The 22,210-nt window shown below is 39.6% G+C and overlaps 1 protein-coding gene across 1 annotated transcript in view; it reads right to left on the bottom strand.

Moving 5' to 3' along the window:
- CUNH1orf87 (chromosome unknown C1orf87 homolog) overlaps nucleotides 1-22,210 on the bottom strand; it is an 80,857-nt gene that overhangs the window by 615 nt on the left and 58,032 nt on the right. Inside the window, exons 8-10 of the mRNA XM_035018425.1 lie at nucleotides 17,503-17,567; nucleotides 9,138-9,217; nucleotides 5,468-5,675 (exon numbers count right to left, since the gene is read on the bottom strand). Coding sequence (XP_034874316.1) covers nucleotides 5,468-5,675; nucleotides 9,138-9,217; nucleotides 17,503-17,567 — 353 coding nt within the window. The remainder of the gene's footprint in view (nucleotides 1-5,467; nucleotides 5,676-9,137; nucleotides 9,218-17,502; nucleotides 17,568-22,210) is intronic.

Genomic DNA, 22,210 nt, shown 5'->3' with positions numbered 1-22,210 from the left:
CATGCATCATATGTATCAATGCCACGGTGCTTTCCAAGTTAAGGGTGGGTGGATTTGGGTAGTTGCAGAGAGGAGTTTTAAGTGGAGAATGTGGCATCAGCAAAGATAAATAACTCATTCATAAGCCCCTAATTGGGAGCTCATATATGTCAGATACCATGCTTAGGAATATAGAAGATTTAGAGGAGGAACCTTTTACCTCAGGAAGATCCCCAGCCAGCCGAGACGGTAAGATATGCAGAAAATTAGCTAGAGTATCACAATAGTGACTGATACTTATATGTGTATATAACATTTTACTGCATTTCAGGCATGCCTCCAAACATTGTACCAGTAGTGATTCATGTAATCCTCACAACTCATTTTTCAGAGGGAGAAACTGAGGCACTAGCTAATTTTCTGTGGTGGCTGTTCTTAACAGTGGGCTACAGACAGGCGGGGTCCTAATGTGATTTATTCTATTCAGTTCTATTCTGTCCCATTCCATCCCATCCCATCTCTGTTTATTTTCTGTTCTGTGTAGGCTTGTTTATTGTCTCTCTCTTCTATTAGAATGTTGTTCTTTTCCTCTTTAGAAATATCTTTCTTTGATAGAGCTACCATATGATCCAGCAATTGCACTACTGGGTATTTACCCCAAAGATACAAAAGTAGGGATCCGAAGGGGTACGTGCACCCCGATGTTTATAGCAGCAATGTCCACAATAGCCAAACTGTGGAAAGAGCCAAGATGTCCATCGACAGATGAATGGATAAAGAAGATGTGGTATATATATATACAATGGAATATTATGCAGCCATCAAAAGGAATGAGATCTTGCCATTTGCAACGACGTGGATGGAACTGGAGGGTATTATGTTGAGTGAAATAAGTCAAACAGAGAAAGACATGTATCATATGATCTCACTGATATGAGGAATTCTTAATCGCAGGAAACAAACTGAGTGTTGTTGGAGTGGGGGGTGGGGTGGGAGGGATGGGGGGACTGGGTGATAGACACTGGGGAGTGTATGTGCTCTGGTAAGCGCTGTGAATTGTGCAAGACTGTTGAATCTCAGATCTGTACCTCTGAAACAAATAATGCAATATATGTTAAGAAAAAAAAAAGAAGAAGAAGAAGAAGGTAGCGGGAGGGGAAGAATGAAGCGGGGGAAATCGGAGGGGTAGACGAACCATGAGAGACGATGGACTCTGAAAAACAAACAGGGTTCTAGAGGGGAGGGGGGTGGGAGGATGGGTTAGCCTGGTGGTGGGTATTTTGGAGGGCACATTCTGCATGGAGCACTGGGTGTTGTGCACAAACAATGAATCATGGAACACTTCATCTAAAACTAATGTTGTAATGTAAGGGGATTAACATAAGAATAAAAAAATTAAAAAAAAAAAAAAGAAATATCTTTCTTTGAGTTGGCCAATCTGTGAGTTGGCATCTTTGCATTTCTCTGCATTGGGTGGCTGCTCTTGGTCTGGTCTAGGTTGGATCCCTCAAGACATTTCCTCATATTCTGCCTCTGGAAATATAAGTCATGGAATTTGGAGTAAGTGTCTGACTGAGGAAGGTACTTTAACTTTCTGAGCCTCAGTTTCCTCAACTTTAAAATAGGGATAATTAAACTGTATGAAAATCAATAAAATAATGAAAGCTTAGCACAGTGTCCAGAACTATTAAGCACTCATTAATGCAAGCATTATTATAGGATGATTATGATAGTTATAGCACCAATATTATTCAAAATAAATAAGAGTGTCTTAATAAGAAAATTTTTAACTGCATAAAATTTAGTTTATATTTAATTAAAAATTAAAAGTAGTGTTAAAAAAATAACATGTAGGAATCACTGCTGGTGTGTGTAGGGGCATTTTCTACTATCTTCTAAGCTTTACCATTGGTAGAGGATTCCTAGCGTCAAACAAAAGTTCATTGACTGAAATTTGTATCTAATTTACTGTCATTAGGGGCTGCCCAGGACAGCTGCATAGAATAACCCTTACAATCCATCTTCTTGCTGAAAAGCCTGTTCTTATCCCACCAGAACCAAAATGAAAGGAATAATAAGAAGAACCTCTTTAACATCCACTTCATTCTACAGTTTGCAAAGAACTTTCAAATCTCATGTGATCCTTTCTCCCAGCGGGGAGATACGTTTTATTATCATCAGTCTTATTTTATAGATAAGGAAACAGCCTCAGAGAATATAAATAACTGGCTTTCAGGGCTCAGCAATTAGTCAAGTCTGGACTTGAATCTAAGTCTTCCAGTAAAAACAAACAAAGACACAACCAACGAAGCAACAAGCACAACCTCATGTTCCTTCTGGTATGTCATGGGAGTTTAGTGTAGTGGGAAGTCCGATAGAACTGGGTTTGAATTATGGTTCCATTTCCCACTGGCTTGTCTTTTGCCACTTTGAGCTTGGCTTTTTCCTCCGTAAATAAGGCCATTAATCCCTTCAGCATGTGGTTGATGTGAGGAGTTAGTGATTCACTGTGTGTAAAGTCCAGACTCATGCAAAGAATGTCCTTGAGGGCTCTCACTTCATTCTGCCTCCTTGAACTGGAAAACATTTTCTATCTAGCCTTCAGTTCATTGGGAAAATTCCAAATCTACCATTCACCCAAACATTTATCCCAACCGCCCTTCTTTCTTTAGAAAACATGACCAGTTATTCACAGTCATTTCTTATTCTTTCTCCTCAAGGATATTTTCTTGACAACCCCTGTTAGGACATAAGCACAGAGTAGGTTCCCAGAAACACTAATTTGATGATGGATGGTCTGTCTTCACCCTGAATGAAGAACACCCTGGCCTACATATTTCCTTGCACATAATAAAGAACACTGATTCATCAATAGGCAAAGTAGGTATCATCTGCTCAGTGTCTCGAATGAGGCTGTGGTGGTCAGCTAAATTCTGTGGTTAATAAACCAACTAAATGACCTCAGTTAATCTTCTTTCCTCATTAAAGATAGTTATAGATGTTCCCAGATCAGGCTGACACATTCCCTGGCTGACGAGGAACTAACGAATTTCATAGAAACAGAGAAAACAGGCATAAATAGTGAAGAGGCCATGAGAGAGGCATTTCAAATCTGCCGGATCTGCCTCCAAAGTCAACAAAACTCTGTTTTTCCTCAGAACAGTTTAGAAGTATGAGAAAGGTCCCTGTCATTGGGGAGTCTCTTAGCAACTAAGTTTATGATCCATCATCCATCACTGCAACTCAGCGTTTGTTTCTTTAGAAATGTCTTCCCTCTCCACCTGATGTTTTTTTGTACACATTTAATAAGTTTAATAAATTAGATGAATTTTTCATTTAAAATTTTCATCTCCCCCTCTCTTTAGTATGATTATTAGAAGTTCTTGGGTATTGTATGGTAGTTATACTTTATGTGGTCTAGAGTTAAGTGCTTTGGAAATTCAAAACAAAATGAAACAGAAACACACAGAGAATGAAAATGCATTGTTACTGTTAAGTGATTACTTCTAGAGAGTGCTAATGTATCCACTATTTTTTTGTTGAGATGTAATTGACATATACCATTATATAAGTTTAAGGTGTACAATGTGATGATTTGATACATGTATATATTGGGAAATGTTTAACACAATAAGGTTAGTTAACATATCCTTTATCACATGTAATTACCATTTTATTGTGGTTGTTGTTATGGTGGTGAGAACATTAAAGCTCTACTGTCATAGCAACTTTCAAGTATACAACACAGCATTGTTAACTCGAGTCATCATGCTGTATGTTGAATTCCTGGAACTCATTCATCTTCTAACTGAAAGTCTGTGTCTTTTGACCAATGTTTCCCATTTTCCCCGGCAACCACCCTTCTACTCTAAACATGGGTTCCATGTTTTTATCCTCCACATATAACACACTAACTCACCATAACTACAGAACATAATTAAGTACCACCATTTCAGTCCATGTGCTTTTGTATCTGCTCCCTCTTCCCCAGGTTTCTGACCTTGTTCTGGACTTCATTTTCACTTGGACATTGCAAATCTTTACTCCTTTCCCTACTTTCAGTTTCTCCTTCAATCTGCACACAGCCATCAAGGATCTTTCTGAAATACAACTTCATCATACCACTTCCCTTCTTAGAAACTCTTAGTGCTACTCACTCTTTTTGAACCAAATCCAAATTCTTTGGTCTGGCATCTAAGATCTTCCTAGATCTGGAATCTTATATTTCTACCTTTATCATTTAACATTCTCTTAATAGCCCTTATATTCTTTCTAATCAAAACTTCTTGCACTGAGCTTCACACATAACACTTTGCTTGGCTAACGTACACCTTTGCCAGAAAGGTCTATTTCATTCCTTTGTAAACTGCACTTTATTCACACTAATATAACCTTCCCTGATCACCTCACTAAGAAGGAATACTTCTTTCTCTGCCCACATTGCACACTGTAATGGTATTTATTACCTTCCATCTTGGATTTATTTATGTATTTACATTCATTCCTTTCTTCGTTCCCTCAAAAAGAAAAAGTTGAACAGAATTGTGCAAGGTGCAAGGGCGAAAAAAGAAATATAGTCTACTGGTAAGACTGTAATATGTCCCCAAATGAAAAAAAATATATCAAATATGATAATGATTGTTAAAGAACTCTAGGAGGGGCGCCTGGGTGGCTCAGTCGGTTAAGCGACTGCCTTCGGCTCAGGTCATGATCCTGGAGTCCCGGGATCGAGTCCCATGTCGGGCTCCCTGCTCAGCAGGGAGTCTGCCTCTCTCTCTGACCCTCCCCCCTCTCATACTCTCTATCTCATTCTCTCTCTCAAATAAATAAATAAAATCTTAAAAAAAAAAGAACTCTAGGAGGCCAGATAAAGGTTAGCCTAGATTTGTCTGGGGAAATTTTGGGAGTCTCAGAGCCTGAGTTCTAACCTAAAACATGTTTAGGCATGAGCTAGCCAGGTGAACAAGATGGGGTGTTGGCAGGGGTGGGGTAGAAAGAGGAGGGGCAGACAGCTCAGATGGAGATAATAGTGTGAGAAAAGGAGCAACCACAGGAGAAAGCATGGCGTGTTTGAGGAAGGCAAGTTATTCATTATGATAGGGTAGGATATGCTGAGAGAATACCAGTTGAAGGAAAAGAGACTGGTCAGATGGACAGAACCAGCTTTTGCCTTGCTAAGGAGTTTGGAGTTCAGCCTGTCAGTGGGCACGCTGAAGATTTCAGCTGGTAGTTACAATATTGGTTTATAGGTTAGACGCCAGTAGTGGAATGGAGGAGGATCAAAGACACAAAGAGACTGTGAGTAACCCGGTAGGGAATTCATGTCTGATTCTGATTCATCTTTGTATTTCCCAATTGTGTTCCCAGTGCCAGTGCACATGGTTTGTATACAAAGTGTATTTGTTAAGAAGTGAAAGAAAAGGAGGTGTCCACTTCCAGACTAGAACACAAATAGAAAGGCATGTCAGCTCTAAGCTTCTCACTTCACCTGTATTACTCAGATCACACAGGTAGAGGGCATTTTCCAGCTTCCTGAACCTGTCGATCCATGTCTCATATTCTTCAGATTTGTTCTTCATCGTCGGACTCACAAGAGGCTGTGAGACTGGCCTGACCTTCACAGCACTCAGGGGATCTTTGGGAGCTGAAATCTCAGCAGGAGCGTTTTCTGGTTGCGGCTCCTCTTCTGGAGTTTTCTACCAAAACAACACAGGCATCTCACTGGCAAGACATTCACCACACAGAGCTCCTCCAGTCTCTTGGCCAAAGATGAGGCCACACAGCTAGCAAGATTTATTGCAAAGTCTGGCTTTGTAGAGTTAGAGGATGTGTTTCAAATTCTCAGTGCCATAGGACCATTTCTGCCAATTCTTGCTGGATATAAACTACTATGTTGAGGGTTTTTTTTTTTTTTTTTTTTTTTAAGGGAAGGGTGAAATCATGACTTTTTTCAGTTTACATTTCTGATTTACACAAAACAAAGGTTTTTGTAACTGAGACTTTTCATGACATTCTACTCTGCTTTATACTAGTGGGATACACAGGGGATAGGCTTCAGGCAATGCTTACAACTTCTTGGTGGGAAAACCTCTGCATCATGTGTGCGATTGTTGACAAAAAGTGATTGAAATAATGCTGATATTATCTTAGGCTCATGGGCTCATTCTAACAAACCATAAAGCACCTCTGTGTTCTGTCATTCCTATTCATTTAAGAATAGGCTGCGACCTAGGGAGTGGACTTACTAAGATCATATAATCTAATGGTAGACACAAAACTAGAAGGAGGGTGTAGAGGTTACGTCTAGCTCATTTTGGTATTCTAACTCCATGTCCAGCACAAAATGAGATGCTTTTAGAACAAGTAGACAGATGAGTCCCTGCTGCACCATGTAAGACATCCTGTCACCTACGTGAAGAGACAGAGTGGACATTGCCTGTTTGATCTGCCCAATCTGACTGCTCCAGGAATTGCCCATCCTCCCTATCTCCATGGCTGGGGAGAGAATCGCCGTGTATGTAAGTACATGGTGCAGGACTGGGCATCTAATGCCAAATGGACCAATAAACATACTGTCCAGTTGTTTTGGAACTATTTGTGAGAGATAAAGACAGAAAGATAGAAAAACAGAGGTCATTCTGTGTAAGATGTAGGAACTCTTAACAGGTTTTCCACTCTGTGTATTGGAAATGAGAAAAAAATGATCTGCTGAGAAAGACAGACAGATGGAAAGATAGGCAGATAGAGGATATGAAGCTGACAGCAGAGAGAAGAGAAAAGATACAGGAAGTCATGATGTTGTCCAAGTTTCTGATTTTAGTTCATTGTTATGGTTCTGTCCTTAGGTAGCATAATATGCTTGTCTATCCTTCCAATGTATTAAATTGGTAGAGTTGGTTCTGTTCACCTCAATGCAAATAATCTTAACTAATTTGCCATAGAATTATGTCTCTAAGTTCTATAAATCTGTGCTTCCCCCAATTTTCAAATATCTGAATTTCTCATTTTGTACCTTTGTCTCAAACTTCTCATCACGTATAAGTTGTGAAAATCCCATAGCTCTAAAGAATGGAAATTGCAATAGGACACTAAGTTTTGAGTTTGTTAACAAACATGCGTTAAGCTGCTGCTGGGGAATGTGAAGAACTGTTTGTTTGAAAGAATAGAATGCTGGGACACCTGGGTGGCTCAGTTGGTTAAGTGCCTGCCTTCGGCCAGGTCATGATCCCAGGCCCTGGGATTGAGTCCCACAGCGGGTTCCTTGCTCAGCAGGGAGCCTGCTTCTCCCCCTGCTTGTGCTCTCTCTCTCTCTGACAAATACATAAAAAAAAAAGAAAGAATAGAATGCTACATGAAATTGTAACCATATGGATAACCAGCAACCAGTAAATTGTAAGAGATTAATATAAAAGAATTCCACTTTGATAAAATCAATTTTGAGAAACAGCTGAAAGTTTTCATAAAGTATAAGATTATTATACTTTTTAGAGCTTTGGACCACTTTAGAAATCCGATGAATACTTTAGATAATCTACCCAGCTAAATGTACATTTGCATAGAGTTTGGTGGATGATTTTAGAGAATTCAAAGAGGTCCTTGGATCTGAGAAACTGATTTTAAATTTTTGTATTCTTTCAGATAGTTCAACATTCTCTTTGACCACTAAAGGCAGGGAAAGGGGGCTTTGTATGGACCTGAATTAGGCTCAACTAAATAAGTAGTAAGTAAGTAAGTAACACACTCGATTTGTTTGGTCCCACTGTATCAGGATAAAGTCCAAATTCCTTACTTGGCACATAGACCATTCAAGTTCTTGTTCTTGCTTCTCTTCTTTCAGCCCTATGTATACATTTTTTTCTCTCATCTTTTTCCAGCCACATAAAACCAGAAAAAAATGAAGCTGTATGATGCCTTTATGCTTTATACATGCTGTTCTCTGTCGTGAGAACCCTTCTTACTACTCATGTCTTGATTGGTTGGGCTTCTACTCAGACCCAACTCATATTTCACTTCTTGTGGGGAGCCTTACCCAAAGCCCCAGGTGGGGTGAGGGGTGATTCCTTGTAGCCCCTTTATCCATCACAGCATTTATTAGAGGATATTATGACTGTTACAGTATCTCTCTCCTCTACCAGAGATGTAGAGACTGGGCCTGTGAGTTAGTCATTTGTGGACCTTGAAGGTCTGGTTAGTGGCCGGCACATAGTTGGTTATAAAGACATGTTAACTGAACGAATAAGGGAATGAATAAACAATTTTCTCTGGGAAAAGAGGAAATGTGCTTTACCAAACTTCTGCTTCAATTTCACTCTCTAAAAGTGGGGCAGTGAATGCTGCTTATAGAGGAATGTGAGAAGAATCAATTATTGGAGAGATGCAGTAAAATCCTCAAACAAGAGGCAAAATAAAAGAGCAAAGTATATTTTTTATAATCTTATTCACAACAGACTTAACACTCAAGGAGAAAAGCATTTGCTGTTGTTTCTTGCGTGGCAAGAGGCTTGCCAAAATGGATACTATTTTCTAAAATATTTCAAAGTGTGAAGTGCATGAAGAGGCCTCCCGTCATTTTAAGATGAATTATGTTCTAATCCGGGCATTTAAAAAACAACAACAGAAAAACTCAGGCTGTTTTTCAATTCTGTCTGCATCTTCTTTTGGCTAAGTGCTGGGAATATTAAAACGGATTTTACTGCTTGCCAGATTTTTTTTTTTAAATCAAAGAGCCCATTACATTTTAAAATGTGATGTCTGGGGAAAAAGGTCACCCTCAGTTTCTGGAAGCTGGGCTTAAGATATTAAAATAGGTCTCATAACCATCTTTTATTTTGATGGCAGTTGGTGGATTGGTCACAGGCTTTGGAAGGACACCTGTATACATGCTATAGTCCAGTTTCTTGGGGCAGAAGGTGGGCCCATCACCGCGTGTTGAGAGATTCCTGCATGCATACCAGCTGGGACAGAAACCAACCCACACACTCTCAAGAGTTCTGCCTCCTTCTCCGTTGGAGCAGAGTCTCAAAGTCAAAGAGAGCCTGACATCAAGGTGTTGGGTGGAAATCAAAAACCCAGAAGGGAGGGCTCCACACAGCCTCAGAGAAGAGAAGGCAAAGGATGGGCGAAGCCCTTCCTCCAGCTCTGTGTAGCCAGGTGCCTACCATATGTTCTGTTTTGCCTGGAGACATCTCAGGGACTTCAGCCCGCATTGCAGCGCCAGAGGTTTTCTTTGCATTCTTTCCTGGACAAGAAAGAAGAAAATGGAAGGGTTTAGTTTGGTCTTCTCATGTTATCACCAACACGTATGCACCCAGGCCAAGAGAATGTGGAGGCTCCATTATGTGATTGGCACTGTGTTAGGTGATAGGGAGACACTGGTAGATAAAAGCTCTGGTACCTGCCGTGGTGGAGCTCACAGAGGGCAAGTAGATGCTAAATGTCTACTCAAAATTATTATTTGGTTACAAACAACCATAAACACAACCCAGGAAAAGGTGAAAATATTTACGCTTATTTTGAGATGGGGCAGGAGCTGGGGAGGATCGTAGAAGGCTTGCTGGAGGAAGTGACACTTAAACTGGGGGCCTGAGGGATGAATAGGAGTTTCCAAGTAGAAGTGATGCTGGCAGTGCCTCCTGCACTACAGATTGTTCCAGATAAGCAAAGACAACAGCCCATAGAACCACCTTGCATAAGGAGGCTTTCTATAGTTTGGAGAGTGGCAAGGGGGCCTCTTTCCAGAAAAGCAGGAACTTCTGCCCCTCTCTCCACACAGGTATGTGCCTGAAGGATCAGGTAAAAGCTTTGTCTTCCCCCTTCCTTACTCCTTTCAACGTTCAGAGGTGCTGTACCGGAAGAGGTTTGACCATTATCCCTAACCCGGGGGGCGGGGTCTCCAGCCCAGGTACTACTTGCTCAGGATGCTGCCTTATGAATAGAAATTTCCTTAGGATCCAGGAAAAAGACATGAAGAGCTTCTGCTCAGGTCCTCTTAGGCTTATGATGGGTGTCATTCATTCGTCGCTAGCACCTTTGGTGACTTACTCATTTATTTTACAAATCCATGCAACGACCACAGTACAGATATCTGGGAGCTTCAGCTTCTGTATTTAGTGCATAATTCAAGTATGCCATTAACAAATGCATTTTGCTTCTCACTGCTTTCAATAAAGATGGTTCAATCAGTAAGTTTTTTAAAAAGGTGGAGAGTGGCAGTGTAACATCGTGGTGGAGAGTGGAGGCTCTGAAGCCCTCCTGGGTTTGAATCAGTCCTGGCTCCTTTCTCTATGCTCCTTTCTCTATGCGTGACCTTGGGCAGGTTATTTGTCCTCTTTGTGTCTCAGTCTCCACTTCTGTAAAAGGTGGCTAATGCCACCCATAGATTATTGTGAGGATTAAATGGGATAGAAACTGTAAAGCAAACACCTGGAACATAGCAAGTGCTCAATAAATGTTAACTAATAGTGTCATCTATATAAGGATGTTCATGTAAATTAACTTACATATCAGATTAAAAAGCCTTTTGTTGCACCTTTAATATTGCACCTGTGAATCATTATGAATCTCCCCCCTCAGTCTCTTGATGAAGATAATGTGACTTCATAATATCTGAAGCCCCAGCACCCAGCATTAGAATAAGTACTCAGTGCATGCTTGTAGACTACGTGAATGACCATGTGCCCTGATGGAGTTTAGAAATTAAAGTCACTGAATATATATTTCTATTTCTCCCAATTCCTTTTCGGACCCTACAGAGGGAAAATTTTTTCTCTGCATTTCTTTATCTTCCCATCCCTAACCCAGATGCTATATAGAGTAAAACTCAATAGATGCTTAATGAGAATCATGATAGCCAGTTAAGGCAGCCCCTTCAAGGCAGATCTGTTTTAATTGCTGAAAATTTGTCATGGGAACCCATCATCACCTAGTAGCCCTGGCCCCAGTTTATTTCACCCAGTATGTGAAAGAAAAGCTTTCTGGTTGCTGCAGGTGAAAAAAGGTTCCAATTGCTCTGAATTATCAAGGTTGAGAGTTAAAAGGATTCTAGAAGCAGTATATGGCATATAAGATAAACTTTGGTGTCAGACCTGAATGTGAACCCTGATTCTTTCCTTTACCAGCTGCAACCTTTCAGATCCTAATTTTGTCAGTTGTGAAAATGGAACCAGCAGTTTGCAGATTGTGGAGATTAAAAAAAAGTTACCGACCAAAAATACTTAACACAGGGAAGATGCTCAGTGTAAGGAATTATTATCTGTTACTGTGTTATCATTATTGTATGATCTTAAACGAATCTAGCTTCCCCAGAAGAGAAGACTTAACATTAATTATCATGTGCCGAGCAGTTTTCTGGGCACTGTTCCTGTACATTATCCCTTTTAGCATAAGATCTAGAACCTAGTCTTTGTCCCAGGCCAGTTTCTCTCTGGTGTCTGCACTTCTCAAAGTTACATTAGGAGAAAATACATGCTAGTCTCCCTGGTCTCTCTTCAGCTTCACTTTCTCCCTTCTAATACCTAGGAGCATATAAAAAGGTAATGGTTTGCACATGTAAAAATGGTTTGAGAAACCCAAGGCAGAGTTAATTTTTTTTTCTTTCTAACACAGCAGGAAGGATAAATAATAACCATCTGTCTAGTCTGCCAGTTGATGATTTGTACTGGAGGAAATAAGCCAAGCTGGCTTCTAGAGATTTCCAGGTGTTGGAAGGGCCAGGTTTTACAGGGCTTCCAGTGGATTCTGATAGTCACACAGCCAGCCCTCCCATCCCTTCCCCCCCCCCCCCATTAATGACTTGAAATCAGTGGTCTTCAGCACAGGCTGCTAATGTGCCCCCACCTGGGGAGCTTTAAAAATTACCAATGCTTGGGCGGCACACCAGACCAATTAAATCAGAATCTCGAGGGGTGAGAACCCAGCTCAGGACTTCTAAAGAATTCCCTAGGTAATTCTAAAGTGAAGCCACAGGAGAAAACAACGGATTTAAATAAAGACTTCTGGCCTCACTGGACCTAGTGAATGAAACTTTTATGAGAAGGAAACAAATATATGTTAAATATCTATATATGCCAGACATTTTTCACAGGTTTTCTTACTCAATCTAAAGAATAACCCTGTGAGGTAGAAATTATCTGCATTTTACAAATGAGGGGACCAAGGCAACACCAGGTTCAGTTTCTTGCTTAAGACAACGGAGGTAGGGTTAGGTCTGGATTCTAATTCATTCACTCACTCAACAAACATTCCTTAAATGCTAACTGTGATACAACGATGAATAAGACAGAATCTTCCCATGGAGTGCGCATTCCAGTGGTGAGGACAAACAGAGAGATATGTAATGTCAAGTAGTGATAAGTGCTAGAAACACAGCTAAAGCCAATTATGGGGGTAGAAAGTCTTGGCAGTTGCTATTTTAGGGAGGGAATTCACCCAAGGCCTCTCCAAGTGACATTCAAATAGAGCCCTGAGAAACATGGGAGAAAGCCATGCAAATGTCTGCAGAAAGAGCATTTCAGGAAAAAGCTATCATAAAGGCAAAGGTCACAAGGGAGGGAGGAGTGTTTGGTGCATTCAGGCAATAGCCGAGAGGAGAGCCTAGCTGAAGCAGGATGAAAAGGGAAGAGAAGGTTAAGTATTCACAGAATTGAAGGGCCTCATGGGCCATGCATGTGACTGAAATTGATTTATTTTTTTTTTCCATCATTCATTTCTTCTCTGGCAAATGTCCTCTTCATTCTTCCCTTCTAGTGATAGCAACTATATTTTACTTTGTGGGGACCCCTCCTCCCCATTCTAGTGATGTGGTTTGGTAAGAATGACACCCAGTTCCAACTCCGAGGTTGGTCTCTGATTAGTTGAAGACTATCATGGTGTCCTAATCACAGTCTTGGTTCTAAGGTGGACATAAAACTTAATTTAGTCTAAGCTCTGAGACTAGAGGAGACATCTGCTACAGTTTCTCAACTCGTAAGATTCTCTCCTTCTGGGCAGGACCAGCCAAAAGAGAGTGCTGTGAAGATATGATGACCTTGACTACCATAATTATTTTGTTATTGAAGAAGTGTCTGGAGTAGTTGAGGCACCACCATGTAGAGCCTAAAGATGATGTCAGCACCATATACAGCAGAGCAGAGAGCCAGAAAGAAACCAGATCCTGGATTTTGACATTTTTAATGACTACATCAAAAAAGCCTATAGCTCTTGCTGCTGCCAGACTTTTTATTTACATAAACCAAACCTCTTTATTCTCTAAACCAACCGAGTTAGCTTTTCTGTCCCTCCAATATAAATAGTTCTAAGTAGGAATTACTATGGATATTTTTTTTTCCTTAATAAAAGGGAGGTTAAACTCTTAGTCATTTTTCTGTGTTGTCTTCACGAGATGTTCGAGGGGATCAATGAGCCTCTGAGGCTATGATTATTCCCTCCAATTTCTCCCCATTAGCAGCTTTGCTATAACCCTGCTCTGTGCTTCCTGCTTTTTCTTCCTCTTCCTTACTCACAGGCTCCAGAGTGAAGAGAGTCAAAGTTGGAGCCATACTTCATTTTTGTGAAATACTATTTTAGACCTCAGACCATAGCATGTTTGGAGGGGTCTAAGCTCTTTTGTATTTGTCTTCATGGGAGTTCCTAGCACTTCTTGGATCTGTGGCTTGAGATCTTTTATCACTTTTGGAAATTTCTCAGTCATAATTGCTTCAAATACTGCTTCAGCTCTATTCTCTTCCTCCTATCTGTGACTTCATTAGATGTATACTGGATATTCTTGCCATTTCCTATATGTCTCATACACTTTTTTTGGTATGTTCTATCCTCATTGTTCCTTCATGCTTCAATCTGGATATTCCCTACTGAACTATATTCAGGATTAGTTCACTAATCCTCTCTTCAGCTACACTCAACCTTCTGTTCAACTGATATAGTGAGTTTTTTAAATTTAGTTTTTATATTTTTCAGTTCTAGATATTCTATATATCTAGAGGGAGGAGTGTTTGGTGCATTCAGGCAATTCTATATAGAATTTACATAAATTCTATATAAATTCAAATGGCTTGCTGGAATTCTCCATCTTATCCATTTTCTTAAACATATTAATTACAGTTATTTGAAAATTCATGTCCTGTTTTGTATCATTCCTGATTATTTTTAACTGAATGCTGGACATTTTGTATAAATAATTCTCAAGATTTTATATGATGTTAACTTCTTCCAGAGGGTTTTTTCCTCTTTTCTTTCTGGTACTCAATTTGAATTCCAAATAATATCTTTCAAAGAGATGTTGTTTTGTATTTTATCTAGTCTTCTAGTTGATCTTGCCAAGAGGTTTGGTCTGCTGTAAACTAGTCCGTTCTAGACCTTAGCCGAAGTCACAGATACTAAGTATTTATGTGGCTATCGTGTGTACATTAAAAAAACAAGTTCATAGGATTCCTGGGGGTCCAAATGAGATAAAGTTTGTGATACAAGGCAGTATATATAAAAATGAGTCATGTTAATAGGTTATTATAGAATCTTTGAGTGAAAACAGGCCCCAGGAATGAAAAAATTCACAATTCTTCACACCCAAAAGGAGTAGCTGCCTTTAGTTTCTTATAATGTACCTCCTTTCAAGAAAACAGGCAAATAAAATGCCCCCTCTCAGGGCCTAGGAGCACTTAATCATCATAGCTCCAACAATACAGAAATAGGAAGAGATCAAGGCATTAACTTTCTCAGTAAGCAATAGGCTATCACAACAACAATGCAACAAAAGTATCGCCAAAGTCCTGTTTTGCACTGTGGAGTGCAATATTGCCAGAAAACCTTTGTCTGTCATACCTGTAATCACCCTATCAGAGCAATAGAGCAGGTATTTTTTTTAATTTCATATTTTTGGTTCATTTTAGAGATGAGAAAAATGAGTCCAAGAGAAGTAAAATAAGTGTTCCAATATAAGGTGGTTATTTAGTTGCAAAAGTGAGACTTTGACTCATCTTTTTATACACTTTTCTATGTCGTCCAATATGGGTTGAATTCTGTCCCCCCCAAATTCATATGTTGAGGTCCTAACCCCTAGTATCTCAGAATGTGACTGTATTTGGAGACAGGTCATTTAAAGAGGTGATTCAGTTCAATTGAAGTCATTAAAATGAGGATACCAATCTTCACCATGACTGGTGTTCTTATGAGGCCAAAAATTTGGGCACACAAAGAGACACCAGGGATGTCCAAAGAGCCCATCTTCAAGCCAAGGAGAGAAAGGCCTCGGAAGAAACCAAACTTGCTGACACTGGGACTTTGAACTTTTAGTCTCCGGAACTATGAGAAAATAAACATCTGTTGTTTAAGCCACTCTAGCAAACGAATGCATCAAGTGACCTGGATTTATATTAGAAGAGAAAGAGAAAGTATTTGGTTTAGACATTTGTCGTGATCACCTTTTGATGTCCTTGTTTTGTCTTTTCAACAAAGCTGAGTTCTCTGAAGTTATAGATGACATCATGAAAAATGAACCCTCGCTTTTTATCACCCTATTGTCTTCTAGCACATCCCTTCTATCTCTTTTCTATAATGCTGGGCTGGGGAGCTACAACTACATTTCCCAGATACCCTGGCCCACTGGCTTCTGGCTAAATTCCAGAAACGGGAGGTGCTTGGAGGGAGATTAGACTGTGGGGAGAGTAGAAGTACTCTCTTCTCGTTTTTGGAGTTTGTTAGTATCTATCCAGCATCAGGGGAGCGCTACTGCTGTTGCTAAGATTTAAGCTGTCAGAGAAGCCTCCTGGATCTCACTCTTGGGTCTGAAGGAGACTCCTGAAGTGTTTTTCAACATTCTCAGCACAAGTCAAATGTGAAAATTCAAATTTAGAATAGCCACAGGACAGACATCCCATTCAGTAGGTGCAACATTGACCACATGGTGTTCTGTCAGAAATGCAAGCACCAGCCCCCTTTGTGAAACACTGAGTTTCAAACTACGTGGTGTAACCCACTATGTGGCATCTCCTTCAAAATTCTTTCTCTAGCTGCTTGGCATATTCTTGGCGATCCTAGAATCAACTATGTAGTAGCACTCGCCAAGATTCTGCTAATAATACACCTTTCACTATGTTCCCTCAGCCCTAAGGATGAGAGCTGCTTTCTATAACTCCTAAGCTCTGGGTTACCTCAACTGTCATGGGTTGAATTGTGTCTTCGAACATAGTTGCCACTGGCACCTGTTAATGTGACCTTATTTGGAAGCAAGATCTTTTTATATGTAATCAAGTTAAGATGATGTCATTCTGGGTTAGGGAGAGCCCTAAATCCAATGAATAGTGGTGGCTTTATATGAAAAAGGAGATACAGAGACACAAAAGAGACAGAGTTGGAAGAAGGCCATGTGAAGACAGAGGCAGACAGTGGAATTAAGCAACCATAAGCCAAGGAATGCCTGGAGCCACCAGAAGGTGGAAGAGGTAAGGAAGAACTCTTTCTTAGAGCCTTCAGAAGGAGCATGGCCCTGCTGACACCTTGGTTTCTGACTTCTAGTCTCCAGAACTGTGAGAACTATTCTCTGTCTGTTATTTTAAGCCACCCAGTTTGTGGCATTTTGTTATGGCGGCCCTAAGGACAGGAATACACACACCATCCTCTTTTTGCTCTTTCAGTCTAATACTTGTGCAACCAGTCCCCCGATCCTCTGTTGTAAATTCCCTGTTCGAAATACAGGGAAGTAAGGTTTTTGTTCTGCTGAAATGCAAACAGAGATGCCACCCCTCCTCTCAAACTTTCAGTACCTTGTATTTTGATCCAAAAGATAATCAGTAAATGGTTGATGAATGTAGTAAATAGAGAAATTGCAACAGCAGATTAGTATCAATGCATATTTTTTCACCTGTCATATTTAAAACTTGCTAATTGCTAAATATTTTGCCCAAATTAATCTTTATAATTTCACTTAATAATATGTCTTGGAAATCTTTCTGTATCAAGGCCAGCCATGTTATTTTACAGCTGCATACTTTATCATTTGGATATACTGTAATTTAATTGTCCCTGAAGGATTTCTCATTGTTTCAATTCTTATTTTTAATTTTTTTTAAAAAGTTTATTTCCATTTTTAGAGGCATTTACCAAAAAATGCTACACTAAACTTTTATTTTGTTTTATTTTATTTTACTTTAATTTTATTTTTTTGGTGAGATGCCAGTAGGGTAATTACCTAGCTGTAGCATTCCTAGATATAAGGGGCTGTACAACTGAAGTTCTAATAAATAATGTCCACTTCTTCTATAAGTGCTGCATTCATCTGAAAGGGCTCTCACTAGAGACTGCTTCATGATATAATACAACTTGGAGAATTATGCCTTTAATGAGCCCACTGGCCTAAAAGAATAGCCAGTAAGACAATTCTGACTCTTACTTTTTCTGCACTGCTGAGCCATTTACATTTCTGAGAGCAATGAGATAAAACCCAACAAGCAAACCACCGGAGCAAAGCAGCAGAGTCAATAGTAGTTCTGAGAAATGGGAGGTCTCTCAAGGAACAAAGTCGCAAAAACTCACCTGTAGGCAAATCATGTGACAAATCAGAAGAAACTTTGCTCAACAATTCAACAAAATTCTGCCATCTGTGCAAGAAAGGGAAACAGAGTATTGGTGATCAATGTAGAAAGCTCTGGAAGAATGTGCAATAAAGGTCGAAGTTTCTATTGATAGTGATATTGAAGGAGCTTTTTTTTTTTTTTGTAGCTGAAGGAATTTTTATTTTTATTTTATTTTTTTTATTATGTTATGTTAATCACCATCCACAATAGCCAAACTATGGAAAGAGCCAAGATGTCCATCGACAGATGAAGGGATAAAGAAGATGTGGTATATATATACAATTGAATATTATGCAGCCATCAAAAGGAATGAAATCTTGCCATTTGCAATGACGTGGATGGAACTGGAGGGTATTATGCTGAAGGAGCTTTTTGATACCTGTATCATTCAGGGTATAATTCAGGAAACAGAAACTACTTTAGAGGTCTCTATTAGAACAGGGCTTTAATATAGGAAATTAGGTGCCTACACAATTATTGCAGGGGTTAGTAGAATGGAGGTTGGCATCTGCTGCTAGGCTCAGGATTAGTTCTCACCAGTTCTGGAGACCAGTAAACTGCAGGAAATTCTGACTGACATCTCAGTTGTCCCTGACTATGAGGTTGGTGACTAGGCAGTACAAATGTGTTCTGGCCACTGCAAAAACTGATGCGTGCCAGGGTCTGGAGTTGCTACTACTTCAGGAAAATAAATAAATACTTAAAATGTCCCCGCCCCCACCCCCACACCTTCCGCCTTTCAAATCACACGCAATTGCATCTCACTGATGGAGCTTAAATCAGTTCCAGAACCTTGGTGTCAAGGGAGTTAGAAATGTTTTTTTGTAGCTTTCCCAAGAATGGGAAGTATTTCAATACAGGAAAAAACATAGGAGGGGATATAGAAATGGCTTCTGAATGCAAATAGACAATATTTAATGAAATCCCCAAGCAGCAACTGCATTAAACAATGTATGTATGTGGGACAGTCAGAGAGTCATTGAAGGCTTACTTGTACTTTAGGAACACTTTGGTAGTGAAAATCACCTGTATTTGCTTGCCTGACATCTATCCTCCATTTATATACAAATATGTTCTTCCCTGGGATGATGGACTATAATCAATGCCCCATAGCCTACCCTGGTCAATGTTGTGACTCACCTTGTCTAATGAATCTCTATTTATCACTTTCTCCACTCATCCCTCCTTACTTTCCTCCCTCTCTCCCATTCCATGTCTCTGTATCTCTCATTAATTTTTGGTTCTGATTCTTCCCAAAGTTTTATTTTCCCCCAGTTTTGTGTATAACTCCATATCCTTTCAAAATATTTCTTTTTGCTTATGTTAACAAAAGGCAGTTTCTGTTGCTAGCAACCAAACTGCAACTGATCAGTATTGTTATCTCCTCCTTGCCCATCAGAAGTCAAGCAACTATAAAGCCCAAGTTGTGAGATATAGAAGCCCTGGATTTTCTAGAAGAGTTCTAATGTCATGTGATTTTACTCCTTAAATAAAAATGATTCATTGTTTTGCTTATACCTCATAAAACTTTTCCTATGCATGACATCTCAAGTCAGAAAATTTCTTTGGTTGGTATGGAAATATGGCCTCCGGAGCTTCATGTCAGTTTGGGCACAAGAATAGATAAGGTGTAGGTATGCAGAATCATAAGCCTGATAAGCTGATGACTCTATCAGCTGCTGAAGGGATACACAGGGAAAAGAAAGTTGGAAAAGCAGCACTGTTGAGAAATATCAATAATCATGCAAAGGTCTAATATTAGCACAGATCTGAAAGTGAGCTGCAGTGGAAGCCAACTCCTGTCTTCGATGCTTGCTGCAATTCTGTCCTCTTAGGAGGTCCAGGCTTATGCCTGCAGTATCTTCTGACCCTTAGAAAAACAGCCAGAACAACACAACAACAAAAATCTAGATCCATCAATGGTTCCATATTGCATAACATTTATTTTTCAGAGCTGTTAGGAGTTATCAAATATGAGATAAGGCATCTGGACTAACAGCACCAGAAACTCTTCTGTTCCTTCTTGAATAGTACTGATAGTAGGGGGAGGAGACTGTGAAAAAATTTTGTTAAGAACTGAGCCTGGACACTGCCTGATTTAAATGGTTTATAGGACTTATGTGACCAATGAAATCCTTGAGATCCTTCTAATTAATTTTTTTTCTTTCTTCCATATTCTTTATATTACCCTAGGACCTTCGAAGAGCCAGTAACAATTTAAATGTGAGAATGGGTTCCAGTTACCATAACAGGCACTATAAATCTAATCACAGAAACAAGTGCCAAACTCCCAGTGTTGAGTCAGAGAGTTCAGGACTGGAGGACAAGGTCTGTGAGCCTGATTTTAGATTCAGGCAGATCTGAGTTCAAATTCTAACTTCCACTAGGTTATTAAGTTAAAATGACCTTTAGTAAGCGTTCTGAGTACTTTGTGTGCATTATCTCATTTAATCGTGACAACCATCCTATGAAACATGTAAATGAGTTGCCCAAGGACACACTGATCAATGGGGTAGCCAGATTTAAACTCTGGCTGTTTGACTCCAAATCCTGCATGCTCAACCATTGTATTATATGGCCTTACACGTGAATGTAATATCATTTGATTTCGGTTACATTTTTTCCCATGAACACAGCTCCAGTGTCTTCTGATATTCATTATTCCAGAAGTTTGAGGTCAGTCTGATTTGGGTTCATTTAAAATTAATGTTTTCCTTCCTTTGCTTTGGTTTAGTTTTATTTTGGTTTTGGCCTGCATCCTTAAGTAATTTTCTTTGTCTCTGTAAACACAAAACTTTTGTCAGGATAGACATGGATACATTTTTTTTCTTCATTCAGCTTGGTCATACTGAGTCCTTTCGATCTGTACACAGAGGGTTTTTTCTTTTTTCCCATCTCTGCAAAGTTTTTTCAGTTGTGGCTTTTGTTGTTAGCTCTTGTTCCATTTTTTCTAGTTTCTTCTTCCACAATGTCAAGGCCTCTTAGGTTCAATTTCTATTCTTCCTCTTCTATGTCTACTATCCTCTCTCATTTTCTTCTCTGTTTTTCTTTTTTAGATTTCGTGGAAACCTCTCAAGTTTGACATTCTGTAATAGATTTTCTCTAATGTTATTTTTACTTTTTATTGATTCCTGGTTACCTCTTTTATTTTTGTAAATAATATTTTCTTGGAGGGTGCCTGGGTTTCTCAGTCGGTTAAGTGTCTGACTCTTGGTTTCCACTCAGGTCCCTATCTCAGGATCATAGGATTGAGCCCCACATTGGGCTCCACACGGAGCATGGAGTCTGTTTAAGATTCTCTCTCTCTCTTCTCCTTTGCCCCTCCCCCCACCACTCACACTTCCTCGCTCTCTCAAAAAATTAATATTTTATTGGAATACAACCACAGCCATTTGTTAGTGTTATTTGTCACTGCTTTCAGGCTACAGTGACATAGGTGGGTAGTGGAAATAGACTGTACACCCACAAAGCCCAAAACATTTACTATTAGGCCTTTTATAGAAAAAGTTTGTTGACAGAAAAATTTAATACAAATATCTTAATAGCATCAAATATCTAGCAATAATCAGATTTCCTTGATTGTCTCATAATTTTTATTGAGATATAATTGATATGTAATATTAGTTTCAGGTATACAACATAATGATTCAATATACGTATATATAGAGAAGTGATCCCAATTAGTCTAGTTAACGTACATCAGCACACATAGTTACGATCCTGATTACCCCTTAATTTGGCTTATAGAAGCTTCCGTTTCTTGAAATTGTCCATGTTTTACTAAGTTTTTTCTAATTTCTTCTGTTCACTTTAGTGCTTTCTAAATTTCATTTTACTAGCTTATTATGCTTATTACTTTCCAGTTGGTTTCAATAGAGGACATGGCTCCATAAGGCCTACAGAGAACACCAATGGCTTTCTAAAGGTTTCCTAGTTTTTAGAGTAGATCGTTTTTAAAAATTTGCTGCTATTTGGAGTCTGCAGGATTGTCACTGCCTCTCCATGTTCTGCAGTATTTTTTAAAATTAGGCCTCATATTTGGGGTTTTCTCTATTCACCGTCAAATGAAGAACTGTTCACATTCTGCACAACCCAACAGATGAGTTGCATAGACTTCCCTTGGCCCTATTTACTGCTCATTTAGCCCTACAGTCAAGGAATGAGTGACAAGCCTCACTGATGCCTGGTGGCCCTTCATTGGGACCACCTCAGAGATGGGTTGCATATCAGACATGAAATGAACATGTATGTCATCATTGATACCCTCAGCATATACAAATACCAGGATCTCCCTCCCTCTGCTGCAACCCACATGACTTTATTACCAGGAATTATGCCTCATCAAATGCAGACATCACACCCAGGTTTGCCCCTGCCCACCCCAACTTTCTGCTCCATCATTCTTGGAAGTTGAGCTTTCTGCATAGGTACAGAAAAGCAGCGTGTGGGTAAGCCTATGTGTGTGCAGCCTTGGGTGGGGATGGGCACAGGCTAACAGTATTCAGGCAGCTACAGAAACCATTGCCTGTGTCATTTTCTAGTGGGTTAAGACTGGGGGCCTCCAAATCAAGGGGAAGTCTGATGAAAGGATGAGAGATCTTCTGTCAGCTGTACTTCTCACAGGTAGACAGGGCAAAGCATGGGTGCCAACTCACTGATTTTCCCAG

This window comes from Mirounga leonina, unplaced genomic scaffold (genome assembly GCF_011800145.1).
Source record: "Mirounga leonina isolate KUSES-001 unplaced genomic scaffold, KU_Mleo_1.0 Mir_173, whole genome shotgun sequence".
NCBI lineage: Eukaryota > Metazoa > Chordata > Mammalia > Carnivora > Phocidae > Mirounga > Mirounga leonina.
The sequence above is the reverse complement of the archived record's forward strand: the minus strand, read 5'-3'. Positions and strand labels throughout refer to the sequence as shown.